This window comes from Lycium ferocissimum, chromosome 10 (genome assembly GCF_029784015.1).
Source record: "Lycium ferocissimum isolate CSIRO_LF1 chromosome 10, AGI_CSIRO_Lferr_CH_V1, whole genome shotgun sequence".
Lineage (NCBI taxonomy): Eukaryota > Viridiplantae > Streptophyta > Magnoliopsida > Solanales > Solanaceae > Lycium > Lycium ferocissimum.
This window is the reverse complement of record NC_081351.1, coordinates 34,605,676-34,620,305: the sequence shown is the minus strand read 5'-3', so window position 1 is coordinate 34,620,305 and position 14,630 is coordinate 34,605,676. Positions and strand designations below refer to the sequence as shown.

At 30.8% G+C, this 14,630-nt stretch overlaps 1 protein-coding gene and 1 long non-coding RNA gene across 2 annotated transcripts; one reads left to right on the top strand and one right to left on the bottom strand.

Moving 5' to 3' along the window:
• Positions 1-3,488: 3,488 nt before the first annotated feature.
• LOC132035360 (senescence-specific cysteine protease SAG39-like) lies at positions 3,489-5,124 on the bottom strand. The gene is made up of 2 exons (XM_059425614.1): positions 4,343-5,124; positions 3,489-4,250 (listed from the first exon to the last, which is right to left on the bottom strand). The coding sequence occupies exons 1-2, from the start codon at positions 4,770-4,772 to the stop codon at positions 3,661-3,663; spliced, it is 1,020 nt and encodes a 339-aa protein (XP_059281597.1). The 5' UTR covers positions 4,773-5,124; the 3' UTR covers positions 3,489-3,660.
• A 5,946-nt stretch (positions 5,125-11,070) lies between these two features.
• Positions 11,071-13,304, top strand: LOC132035359 (uncharacterized). Its single transcript, XR_009409225.1, has 6 exons — positions 11,071-11,155; positions 12,134-12,196; positions 12,276-12,410; positions 12,530-12,634; positions 12,763-12,867; positions 12,951-13,304. It is a non-coding gene; the product is annotated as an uncharacterized LOC132035359 (long non-coding RNA).
• The last annotated feature ends 1,326 nt before the right edge of the window (positions 13,305-14,630 follow it).

The following is a 14,630-nucleotide window of genomic DNA, read 5'->3' as shown; positions in this document are numbered from 1 at the left end:
TCACTTTTACCTGTCCATTTTAGCATATCAAGAGAAAGTAATCTCTTTTTTCTATTATTTTACCTTAATATTAACTACTCATTCCTCAAAACTTTTGAAAATGCTAATAATCATAGATATATGTAAAAATATATACTTCATTTGTTATCTCTTACGGAGAGTGTAAAATCCATAAAGGATAAGTTTCAGTAAACAGATGGAGCAATATATTATCTCTCGTCCTTGTCTAAGGATTTCTAAAAGGATAAATGGTCTTGAATTACTCCAAATTATACCCTTAAATTTTTGGATTATATGCTCAAATTCACTAGAGCACAACATCCTGACATCAAGAGATGAAAATTCAAGAAAATCTATTAATCCCTCCGTCTTAAATTATTTTTCGTGATTTCGAAAAATAGATGTCTGACATTATTTATTATTTTAAAGTTCAAGAAAAAATTAATTATTTTTTTCATTTTACCTTTAATAGTAATAGTTTTTTGAAGACTATAAACACCCAAATTATCGGAAGATAAAACATAAATAAAGTAAATATAGATAAAATAGTCATAAAACACTCTTAATTAATATTTTTTCTTAAGAATGTGTAAAAAGAAAAACGACACATAATTTGAGACGGAAAAGTATTGTGCTTCTAACCTTAGCACGTTGCTAGTTGTGAGTTATTCTGATGCTGATGCTATTTGAGTGGCTGGTCCACGACCAAGTGGCAACTTGTCAACTGCATCACGTGCTACCTTTAATAGCTATCATTTTCCAAACTATAATTCATAGCTTATTTTTAAGTAAAAGCTGTGTATTTTATGTATTCGCGTGTATTTGAACGAAACTCTCTTTCCACCTTGGGTTCGAACCGTAACATAGCATTTGACATTACTTTTCTTACATATTTTTTCTAACTTCTTCATTGTATTTTGAGTGTATTTTCGTCATATGTATTTGACGGAACCAAAAAGAAATGTTGTTGACCAGTTCGAACCTAGGCGGGGGTGAAAGCCTCATGCACATATAAACTCTATTTTTACCTAATTTCCAACTTTATGTATTTTGGTGTATTACAAATGGTAATTCAAAATCATGTATGCTACTAAATATAAACAAAAAAGATAGTTATTATCAATAATTACCTCTTAGAAAAAGTTATACCAAGTAAAAATTTCATTTTTTTATGGCTATCTCATTACTTGATTTACGATGGGTCGCAAGTAAACTGGATTTATTTTTGGATAAGATGTGATATTTGAAAGAAGCAGTGTTTGGAAAAAAAAGTTAAAAAGAAAGTATTTAAAAATTGAATTGTACTTAGACATGTGTTCAACTTGAAAAAACATTTATAACTTAATAGAAAAATTACATGAAAATCTGATCAAAATCATTTTTTTTCAAACGTGAAACTTACCTTCAATAAAATTTTAAAAGTCAGTTTAATGTATAACCAAACGTTATATTCGGGGGCGGATCCACCCTTTAGGGTGGAGGTAGCATGGCACTCCCTAGATTGATCAATTTTTTATATACCTATGTTTCAATTTGCTTAAATTAGATTAAATATTTGATCTTGTCATCCCTAAAATGCATAAATTAGACAAAGGTACCATGGTACGTAGACAAAAATTTAAATCTATCTTGAACGTTTTAACTCCGTTTTTCTTTGTGCTTTTTAGTTCATTTGTACCGGTCATTTTCCTTTTCGGCTCTCCCAATTTTCTATTTATCTTTTTATTATTTATATTGTCTTTCTTCTATTCTATTATTTTATTTGTGATCTCTAGCGAGAACACACAAAATAGAAAGTTCAAAATCCCTTAAATTAAGCATTTCTCTTAATCTCAAATATGTGAGTTTATATCGAAAAACTTGGGTCTGAATGAGAATTTTGGATTGAGATCAAAAGTCAATCTTCTTATAATTTCTTTTGTTGATTATTCCCTCCGTCCGTGTTTACTTGTCTATATTTGACTTGGGACACTCTTAATAAGCAATAAATAAAATGAGAAATGAATTTGAGTACTTAATAATAAGGGTAAAATAGGTGTAAATTATGTCTTGGGTTTTCAAACTATACAACTTACATTTAAAAGTAGACATCTATTTTAGTATAGTGGATAAATAAAAATGGACGAAGAGTTATAAAAATTCGTGCATTTCTATAATTGTTAAATTCAATTTAAATCACTTTATTACTTAAATTGTGATGGAAATATCGTAAGCATTGCTTAGCAAAAACATGAAATTTATGATTTATTTTGAGAACTTGTAGTTATCTAATTCTACATTTACTTATAGGGTGTAATTTACCTATTGAAGAGTTTTTCTATTGTTTTTCTTATTTTGATTGGTGTAATTCCCTTATTGAAGATGTTATGTTACTTGTGCAAGTTCATTTTTTAATATACATAAAAGATGTAAGTTCCTTGGTGAAAATGTTGATTTTACTTAATGGGTGTGATTCCTTGTTTAAGATGCTAATTATGTTCGTTTCTTGATTTTTGAGATGTAATTTCATATTTGCAAATAAAAAAAGGCCTATTAAGTTGAACCGAATAAACTCAAAAAAGACGGACCCGACCCAAATACACGTTCCTAACAAGATGTACATTAAAGAAAATTATGGCACCTGCCTTCAAATCCTAGATCAACCTCTGGTTGTATTAACCTTTTTTTTTTCTTTTCTTGAAAAAAAAGTGAAAATTTTGTATAAACAAACGGGACTGTCCCTGAATTTGATGCGTTTCATTCAGATCCCTTGAACTATACTTGATCCTAATTACCCCTTGCACTCGGCTTTTCTATAATTGTTACGATCTCAAATAATAATAGGTCCTAATTATTCCATGTACTTGGCTTTTTCATAATCATTACACCTCAAAAGAAAAAATGGGAAAAGAAGGAAAAATTGGTAGTTGTATTTTAATGTAGGTATAGAGAAGATATGTGAAAGGAGATAAGGAAGTAACCGTTGGAATGGTAAATATAAAAGAAAATAGTATTTTAGATATTTTTACACATCACATTAATATGATGTGGTTATTATTTTACATTCTCATGCGCTAAACCTCATTTAAATTCACTTGAATTATAGAAAAGAACTAGGACCAATTATTGTTTGAGGGGGTAATAATTATAAAAAGTCAAATCACGGGGTAATTAGGATGAGATATAGTTTAAGAGGGATTTGATTAAAATGCGTCACGGGGTCCAAATTGAATGTCATGTTTACTCTAGCAATACGATTAAGATTTTTTTTGGGTTTAGAAACCAATTTGAATCTGAATGACAGAGAAACTATTTGATGTCTTACTTTGAACAAAACCTTGAAGGGGAAAAAAAAAAAAAAAAAAAAAAAAAGATAACCTGAGATCATATATCAATTAGGCAATTCGCGTGAAGTATCTCATACTACCATGATACAATATAATATGGAAATGCAAGTTTAACAGGCAACTATAAAACAGAACTTCATGATGCCAATCTTTTTACATTCAAATTAGCTTTTATTCAACACTTAAAATGTACAAACTGCAGAGTTTGTAGCATACATATGACTATGTTATTATTAGGTGAACATCAATGAACTTTACAGAATAATCAACAGCAAATAATAGTCTTTGTAACATACATCAGACTCTATTGTTAGTAGACTTTTAGGCCATTTAATTAAGCATTTGGATAAGAAGCTTGCATAGCAATTCCACAAAGTCCTTCCTCAGCATCGACGTCTCTTTGCATTCTTATGTAACCATTCTCGCCCCAACTCGTTCCCCAGGAATTCTTCACTAACCAATATTTAGTACCATCATTACTCTCCCCATAACCAACTGCCGTAACAGCATGATCCAACGTAGTTCCACATTCTCCAGTAAAAACACCGCTCGAATAGAAGTGAAAATCTGATCCACTAGCATCAATTGCCACGGATACTGGTTGATTTGCAACTGCTTTTAGCAAAGCTGATTCACTGTTATATGGAACGTCTTCATAACCTGTGATCTTGGCTGCATGATCGGACTCTTTGCTTATTTTGCAAGTACCATCGATTCCCTCGTATGGGTAATTGGATTCAGTAGTAAGCCCCTGGTTCTTGATAATGAACTCAAAAGCATCATAAATATAACCTCCGTCACATCCCATATCCGAACCTGTGTCACAATCCACCAGTTCTTGTTCTGATAAAGAGATCAAATTACCGGTCTTAATTTTATTGATTCCTTCTGTAGCAGCAACCGCGGAAAATGCCCAGCAACATGCTGCATTATTGTTAGACGATAACATTATAGCGTTGCAAATTCATTAAAATAAGATTATGATTTATAAACATGTCTAATTTGTTTTAGCTTACCACAATCCCCTTGGTCTTTAATTCCAGTAACCGCACCTTTTGTACTCCAATCCATGGTAGCTGGAGCAGTCACATTTTCGTACTTAAATGATGTGATTGACAACGATTGATGAGAAGACATTTTGTATCCATTGCGACTGGCTGTAAATTCTTTATTTGTTAAATCAGCAAATTCGTTAATGCCTAATTTGTAAGGTCGAGTCCCAGCCTTGTTGACAAATTCAATGTACTCAACATTGTCCTTGAATATTTTGAATCTTTTTGCCTTCTCTGCATCATCTTTGTACACCCGTCCAACGCTATCCATCCATTGCTCGTGTTTCTGGACCATCGAGGCTTCGTACAAGTCTCGAGATGTGGCTTGAGAAGCACACATTGACAACACTAGTAGAACTGCAAACCCAAGCTTCCAATTGAATGTCAATGCCATTTTTCACGACCTGATATATATCTTTTTATTGATTCTAATATATTTGTATTTGAATGTTGTGGATGAAATATTACTTAGAGGGAGCAATGAATTTATAGTAGTGAAGTCTTGTTCTGTTATGGTAACACAAAGTTCTAATTCTCAATTGAACTCCTAGGAAATCTCGGCAATTTAACAATGATTGTGACAAATACAATGAAGATGCACGTCGCTTTGCTATCTGCCAATGATATAATCCAATAAAACTTTCTAATAAACATTTTCTTTTACTGTCTTGGAACTATAGGCACCAAGAAAGCTGCATAATTAACTTAGCATGGCACGGTTTTATGATTTAGAAATTGAGTAATTGATCATTAGCCTATCCTATTTCAAATTACTACTCTCTTGGTCTGTAATGTGAGGGGAAAGGATAACCCAAATATATATTTCTTTTTAAGGCAAAACCCCCATCACCGGCACCGCGTCGTCCACTTCTTTCACTTGGAACACCTCAAGTTTCCTCGTTCCATTTAGGCAGTGGGGGTAGGGTTAGGCTGTGTCATTTAGACACTTCTTGTTAACCTGGCAACTTGGGTGAATTGCACAGCAAACAGGCGCGCGAAGACCTTAAATTTTACAATTTTTAATCTTTTATTCTTCCTTCTCTCTCCTTCCAACCTTTCCTCCACCTTAAACCACTACCTTCTAGAAGAAATCTCCATTAACAAGAAAAAGAAGAACTTAAGATTCTATGATCCTGTTATTTTTTTAGTTTTTTGGGACCCGCTTTGTGTCACGCCCCGAACCATGGCCTGGGCGTAACACGGCACTCGGGTCTTGCTTGCATGTGTCCGAGCGAACCTCATGGCTTGATTGTCAACATGGGCATCAAAACAATATACTCTATATGATGCAATTTAAATGAATCACGAAAATGTAATTTGCGGAATAAAGTCTTGAAATTATCTCATAGCGTGAAAAAATCATGAAAACGTAATAGTACGCAAGCTACGAAAACACAAGCGACTCGTGAACCAACATACATCTATGAAACCTCTAAAACATGTCTCGAATACTAACTACCGCGACATGGCCACGGACTACCATAGCGAATACTAATGCAAACTCCATGTGAACCCCGAGAGGAGTGGGGCTCACCAATAAAGTGATAATCGCCCAGCCGATCTGCCATCGTTGTGTGTATGCTCGAAACAAATATCCGCACCGTCGAAGTGCGGGCCCCGAACAAAAGGGACGTTAGTACATGGTGAATAGTACTAGTATGTAAAACTTTGAAATGAAGAACATGGCACAAGATAGGTATAGGACATGTCGAAATCGAATGTAACTTGAACATGAGCATGAAACGTGGGTAAAGTCGAAAACAAAAATCAATGGAAATACATGTATATAAAATCGCTTGTAACGTGGGGAATGCTATAGTATATAACCGACAACATGATCGGTACTTGCGTCCTACCAGAGAACACTCACACCTTGCTAGGGATATGAGATTTAAGTAATAATAAGCATGTAAGGATCAAACTGCATAATGAAGGTGTTGCTTCCTTCGACAACCCTTATCCTACGGTGGCTACGTAGTTTCGGAGCTATCGAGCCTTAGGTTAACTAAGCAAATCCCAAAAACATGAACATGATATAGTTGTCTAAGAAGCCCATGATTATCGTGAAATAACTTGTAAATAACTTGTATTCATGATTTCACGAAATAACTTGTAACATGGTTTCATGAAATATCTTGTAATATGGTTTCATAAGATAACTTGTCATAGTCTTGCAAACATGTTCTTGATTCATGAGTAATAACAATAGTTCATAATTATATATATATAATTGACTTGAAAACATGCTTGTAACTTGCTAGATAAAATCATAAAGTTTCATATAAACATCTTGAGAACACGCGTGAGGAAGAATTCATGATTCATGGATTAAGCTAGGGTTCCTAATAACCGTAATGGAATATTAGGAATACAATAACGAATATAGATACAAAATTCATGTACATAAATACGGGCCACTAATATGTTGGGTTTAATGCCCTAGGATTTGAGCTTCATGGATATCAAGAAACGCAGCATGGGGAAGAACGTAGAGATTCCCACATGTGGATGGAAGTTCTACATACCTTAATTGCTCCAAAACTTGAATTAAAGACTTAGAGTTTTGGAGAAGATTTCCTAAATCTTGATTCTTGAACCTTGAGATGAGTTTTCTTGAAAACCCTAGATTAGGAACAATGATTTCTTGATTAGATTATTAAATTACATGTTAGATTTGAGTTGGAATAATTAGAGTAGGCTTACCTTGGTGTTCTTGATGATGGAAGAGGGTAGGAGGTCGTTCTAGGGCTTGAAGGAATGAAAAATAATGATTTGAACTGATATGGACGAATATATACTGTTCTGAAAAAATTAAATTTTACACTCAGTTAAATACTGGCCGTATTTTGAAATACGGTCCGTATTCTGTATGGGACTTCTGCACCGTGTCTCTTGATAAAATGGCCATAACTCTTTTACGGATGTCCGTTTGACCCCATAATATACCGTTGGAAAGTTATTTCAAAGCTCTACAACTTTCATCAAAGAAGTTTTACCAAATTCCAAATAAATTTTGAAATACAGGCCGTATTTTGAAATACGGTCCGTATTTAATGATGTAACCTCTAAGTGTCAAATTCCAGAATGCTCAGAAATCTTTGGCACCGCCATTTACGACTTGAAATATAGGCTCATGGACGTAAACCAACATCTTACAACTGAAGAGGAAATTTTAAATTCCCACATTCTTTATCTGGTTTTCTAAGTCTAGGATCATGGTCAAAGCATAGGTTAAAGGTCTTTGGGTGTTACACTTTGTCTCGCCCTTCTCCAAAACTTTTCCCCTTTACTTGAATCTTTGAAATCTCCATTAACAAGAGAACAAAGAACATAAGATTCTTGTGTATATCTACTAATTTTGGCCAACTTTTCACCAATCTCGTTATTTACTCCCACCATTTTTAGGGAAAAGTTATTCAAGGAAGGAGATGGAGAACATATTAGCCAAATTCGATTCAACAATGGAGATGAGGAAGAGTCGAAGGGGCTGGGGTGGGAATTTATCGGGAAGAAGAAGAAGAAGAAAGAGGGTGGGTGGGTGAGAGGGGCTGTTTTAAAATAATTTTTCTACTCATATTTTATTTTTTAATAATTATTTTTGGTATATATGCCACATGTTTTCATTTAATTCGCCATTTATACACGTCATTAGCGAGTGTGTTACACTCACTCTATATATTTGACTAATTGTACAAAAAGTGTCTAAATAATACAGTCTAGCCCTACCTCAAGTGTCTAAATGGAACAAGGGACACTTGAGGTGTTCAAGTGAAAGAAGTGGACGACCACAGGTGTCTATCGATAGGTTTAGCCTTTTTTTAAAATACGATATAAACAGTTTGCCCCTTAAGCTACAGAAAGAAAAAAAAATTCCCAATGTTATATCTTATGTCTGTTCTAATATGTCAGAGAAATGAAACGAATTATAACAAGAAAACCGTGCCAAAATAGTAAATCTGTGCGTTGATACTTCCGCACAATCTCTGCTTACTGTCTGCTTCTCACCAAGTATAAATCATTTTCTTGGTGTAGTAAATAATTTTCACTAGTTTTCACATTTTGAGACTGTTGTTTAGTAAATGTTATTTTTTCTTGAAACTTGTGGACCTTTTGTATCAAAGATCTCTTTTAATAAACTGAAAATCCTATGAGAAAACGTTTGATCACAGTCTAAAATTTTGTAAGTTAGACGAAAATCAAATATTTTTATCTGTAAGATTGAGAAATATATGAACAAGCATTAAACCCGAGCCTAAGGTTGTCTGAAATTTGCAATTCCCCAAAATTATATTTGCACGGTCTTTAAAAATACGGACAAAATCTAAATAGAGGAAAGGAACATTCGCGTATATCAGCCATCGGTCACATGTCCCTAAATGGAGAGCCCAACGACAAAGGAGGCCCGGAAACTTTGTTTTTAGAGTTAATCTCATATTTTGGGCCCAATGAAATATAATGGACTTTGGATTGAAGAGCCTGAACTATTAATATAGTCCCTTCATTACATGTTTTGGTGCCATTTTCACAAGAAAAATTAAACTTAAATAGCCATCTATTCAGAAAATAGCTGACAAATTTATAATATATATATATATATATATATATATATATATATATATATATATATAACTAGTATATAATAATGTATATTGACTAGTGAATGTAATATTTTTTAGTTGAGCGAAAAAATGTGTAACTTCCCTTTTATTTGATGGGCTTCAATCTCGAAAGTGTTGTACTGCTATTTAAGTTATAAAACTAGTACCTATCGGATCAAAACTTTTTTTTTGCGGAGATTGTCCCTCATTTGGGGTGGTCTTTAATTTTTGTCGTTCAAATTAGTGGTCTTTAAGTTTTGCCCTTCGCCTAATAATCCAAGGTTGTAGGTTGAGCATAAATTTCATTAAAAAAAATAAAAAAAAAATAAAAAAATGTAGTAATTTACTGTAGGAAGGACAAAATTTAAAGACCGTCATTTTGAGGGGTAAAAAATTAAAGACCACCCCTAGCGAAGGGCAATCCTGCAAATTGCCGGGATCAAAAACCATACCACCAACTTCTTAGTTAGTACAGTTTTAGACCTTTCTCTTTCGCAATTTTTCATTTTGTGTTTTTGGGAACGAATTTGCCACACGTTCATGTAATTTTTTTCCTTTAAGTTGTACATATATACAACCAATTTTTAACCCAAAAAGAATGGCTGGTTAACGTATTAATCTAATTCCCAGTGTAGTTCCAGCATTTATTTAAAAAATATATATATATTTGAAAACTAAAGTTGATTACGCTAGCTTAATTAGGAAATAGCCCAGCAATATCCTTATTAGGTACGTCCGTACTTAGTAACAAACGTAAATTACTTTTGCATTAGGGTCATGCAGAATGATTGTGCTAATAATTATCAATTGATACTACTTGACGATGCATCAATCATTTACTTCTCTCCCGAATCTTAGGAAAAGAAATAGTGTAATCTATATATTATTAAAAAGAGGATAGTTTTAGGACAAAAAGTGGTTAATTAGTTAATAATTAGTTAGTAGTTATTGTTAATTAAAATTAATTAAATTAAAATATTTTGTCAAGGAAACATCTGTGCGGTTGAAACTACTGTTCCATGAATCACAATGGAGTCCTAAATTCTGTTTAAATAATCTGTTATGAATGCTCTTCCGTAAATAATGCTCTATATCTATATGTATATATTATTAAAAAGAGGATAGTTTTAGGACAAAAAGTGGTTAATTAGTTAATAATTAGTTAGTAGTTATTGTTAATTAAAATTAATTAAATTAAAATATTTTGTCAAGGAAACATCTGTGCGGTTGAAACTACTGTTCCATGAATCACAATGGAGTCCTAAATTCTCGTTTAAATAATGTTATGAATGCTCTTCCGTAAATAATGCTCTATATCTATATGTATATATTATTAAAAAGAGGATAGTCTTAGGACAAAAGTTAGTTAATTAGTTACTTTAGTTATTGTTTTGAATTTGAATTACTTTATTTACTGTTTTGAATTATTTTAATTATTGTTTTGAATTTGAATTTAAAAAAATTGAGAAGTTACCGAGTGGTAAAGTTAATAATGCGAAAAAGAGAAACGCAAGAACAATTTGGTTCCACCAAATCAGGATAATTAGTTATTGTTTTTACACTTTTTATAAAAAATTCATATCGAGCTTTACTTTAGGGAAATAACAAAAAAGACAATTAATCCTAACCCACCATGAACCCACGTCCAACTCCCACTTCCCCATTTCCCCCTTAATCTGCACCATGCTCACACAAATAACTATAAGCCATCACGTGCACAAAAACATTTATGTACGATACACATGAACACAATACACAGAGAGAACAAAGCATATTCACTGAAGGATTTAAAAAAAAAAATGAATCCTGCTCAGAATTCTCTGTTTATTTAATCATAGTTCACATTTCAGTTTCTTCTTTTCTTCTTTATTTGGGATATTATTCTCACATTCTATTTTTAACAACAAACTGCAAGGTTGATGTTGATTATTTGCTGGCTTTGTTGAGTCAATCTCTGAAGCATGTTCAAATATTCCTTTACGGCTAAATATAGGTAAGGATTTGAGGCATAAAACTCTTTAATTCTTACTTTTCCTGTTATTTAATTATTGACGTTCTCCTACAAATTTTTGTTTGATCTAGGAAACAATAAAAAAGGTGTATAGACTAAGTTTTGCAAAGCAGTTTTAAGTCCTGCAGTTGGTGTGAGAGAGATGGCCTATGTTGCCATTAAAGTTTGGTAGTAATTTTTCTTTGCCTTACGTTTCTTAAGTATTGAAATATTATTTTGCAAAGCAAAAGTAAGTTTAGATGGTCTTATGCTGCTCTTTTTGCTTCAATGGAAGATTAAAGTGTTTGTGGTCTGTGTATCACATATTCCATAACATGATAACCTAAATATGTCTTTCCCTCTTTAATTAGGTAAAAATGAAAAATATATCAATATTTTTTTGTATACATATATTTGGATAACACTTATTTGAACTTGAATTGAGAAAGTATTTTAAATTGGCACGAGAAAAGTTATCCTATGAATAAGATCATTTAACTGAACTTTTAATAGATAAAGTAGAAAACAAATAAAAGATTAAAAATAAGAAATTGTCAACCAACGAAACAAAATTATAAAATATAATTAAGTTTCACAAATAGGAAATTCAAAACAATTGCTTATTGCATACAATACTAAACTAAAATTAACTAAAAATATTACTAAAAGATTTTATGATAAAATAAAAATAAAAAAAAGCTTCTCTATTTATACTTTGAACAAATTTGGAATCACAATAATACGTAACATTTTTTGGATCATAGGTGAAACAATTACTGGGAAACCTAATTAAAATATTGTAGTGGAAAAAAATATAGACGTAGGAGAATTAGAGAAAAATATAGACATAGGAGAATTAGAGAAAAAAACTGACTTAATCTAAAAGACAAAATAAAGAAAAAATATCAAAATTATTATCATTAAAAATTTTAAATAATAGAATTCCGGAAAAAAATAAAGGTTTACAAATAAATAAAATTTCAAGAGTAAGAAATAATAATATTTATCTACATTGTAATTTTGATAAACAGAAAATAAAGAGCAATAAGATAAGTCAAGTGAAAAGCTAATAACATCAAAATAAGTCCTCTTTCGTACATGTTTATGAGTATTTGTTTAGAGTTTTTGTACGCTTATATCTTAATATATAATTTTTTTGTCATACAGATTTCTACAATGGATAAAATATTATAGGTTATGCATATTAAATTTCTCTGGATAGTTGTCAAGGTATATTTTTATGCTTGATTTAATTTTATTATATTATTTATTTACTTACAATTAACTTTACATTTATCTTTTGTTACAGATGTAACCAAGGATTACGAAGGTTCCATAGATATGATATATACAAATATCTCACAAATACGAAATGGATAATTGAAAAATAAACAAGCACAATGGAGCTTAGAAATATACAAAGGAGTTTTGCCAAATTGTCAAGGTATATTTCATACATAATTTAACTTTATTATTATTATTATTTTGTTTTTGTTTACAATTAACATTACACGTTTATCTTTTGTCACGTATGTGTAACTAAGGAATCTGATGTTTCCATAGATATGATGTATACAAATATATCACAAATGCGAAATGGATATTTGAAAAATAAACAAGCACATTGGAGGACCGAAATATACAAAGGAGTTTTACCAAATTGTCAAGGTATATTTCATACATAATTTAACTTTATTATTATTATTATTATTATTATTTTGTTTTTGTTTATAATTAACATTACACGTTTATCTTTTGTCACGTATGTGTAACTAAGGAATCTGATGTTTCCATAGATATGATGTATACAAATATATCACAAATGCGAAATGGATATTTGAAAAATAAACAAGCACAATGGAGGACTGAAATATATAAAGGAGTTTTACAAAATTGTCAAGGTATATTTTCATGCTTTATTATTATTATTATTATTATTTGTTTTTGTTTACAATTAACATTACACATTTATCTTTTGTCACAGATGTAATTAAGGAATCTAAAGTTTCCATAGATATTATGTATACAAGTAGCTCACAAATGCGAAATGAATATTTCTAAAATGAACAAGTATGACAGATAACTTAAATGTATATAAGAGTTCTGCCAAATCAGTTGGGCAAGGAATGACTAAATGTATTACGAATGTATAAGAATTTTTTCGGCATTATTCACTATCTTAAGAGCACTGTACAAATAAAGCTTATTTTGTGTTATGCTATTCTGTTTGCTTCTATTTTTCTTTCTCTGAAATACTAACTTTCATGATTGTTACGATTACATGTCTCTCTTTTCCCTTATATATATTAGCATTTTCAAAGTTGTATCCTTTGTTTTGGTACACGTAGCCTAATTTAATAAATCATAAGAAAAAAGAGTAAATTGGATACAATTCCTTATATGCTCTAAAATTCTGAATACTTAAGTTTCTTTCAGCATTTTCTTCCAAAATTACAATGATATCAAGTAACTTTACTTTTCTCCATTTAAGAAAGAAAAAATTTAAACAGAAAATAGAGGGCTTTGATTAAAAAAAAAAAAAGTGCTTTTAAATAGCAGTTAAAGCAATTTTTTTTGTTTTTGTTTTTAGAGAAATGTAAAATTGTTAGATTCTCCCACAGGCTACAGGCATAAATTTATTTTATTCTACAAGATACTTTGGAGTTTATCATTTTTGTGTTTGGCCAAATATTTGAGAATCATTTTGTTAGTATTAAAAAAAGATTGTGTTTGGCCATTTTTTTCAAAAGCGTTTTTGGCATCCCGGCCCAAAGTTTGGCCAAATAAAGCCATAAGTCAATTTGGAAACTAATAAAAAGTCAACATTAAAAAGAATGGAATGGACAAAAATTTTAAGTTAAGTGACAAGCTAATATAAAGTCAGTTTGACAATATAATTATTAATGATATTAAGAAGTGAAACATGGAATAAGAAAAATAGGGAACAAATTAAACAAAATTACTGAAGTACCGTATGATATGTTTATTTTCTTCAAACCAAAAAAACAATATTTTGTTAAAATATTATGATCGAGTGTACTCTAAAATTAGAACTAATAATATGATCTCAAAAAAGTAATCAGTTGACAAGTAATTTTTTATGGTGATTAAAGAAATTCCAGCAGTATGTATAATTTAATGTGGTTGTTAAGTGGTCTTTAATAATAAAAGTTTATTCATTCTCGGTGTTTACATTAAATCATACTAATTTACTTTTGTTAAGTTATAAATTAAGGAGGAAATTGTAATTAATTAATATTTTGATGATAATAACAATGTATATAAAGACATATGAATAGTTTTATTAGTTTTATATAAACAACAATGTGGTTAATTTTTACTATCATCGCATACGAAGCAAAATTATAATTCTAATTTTATTAAAATAATTAGGTTAATGTTCTCAAACAAACAAGATAACAATTATAAATAATTAATTCTTTTAATATCGATCATGCAAGAACGGCAGCAAGACGATATCTTAGTATTAAAAAGAGGATAGTTTTAGGACAAAAAGTGGTTAATTAGTTAGTAGTTATTGTTAATTAAAATTAATTAAATTAAAATATTTTGTCAAGGAAACATCTGTGCGGTTGAAACTACTGTTCCATGAATCACAATGGAGTCCTAAAACTGTTCGGACTCTTTTTCTTTTTTAGAAGTT

What these genes read in the sequence shown, in the direction of transcription:
- LOC132035360 (XM_059425614.1), bottom strand. Translation starts at nt 4,772, where the DNA reads ATGGCATTGACATTCAATTGGAAGCTTGGGTTTGCAGTTCTACTAGTG. An exon ending in TAAAGACCAAGGGGATTGTG is followed by an intron (nt 4,251 to 4,342) that starts GTAAGCTAAAAC and finishes ACAATAATGCAG; the next exon opens with CATGTTGCTGGGCATTTTCC.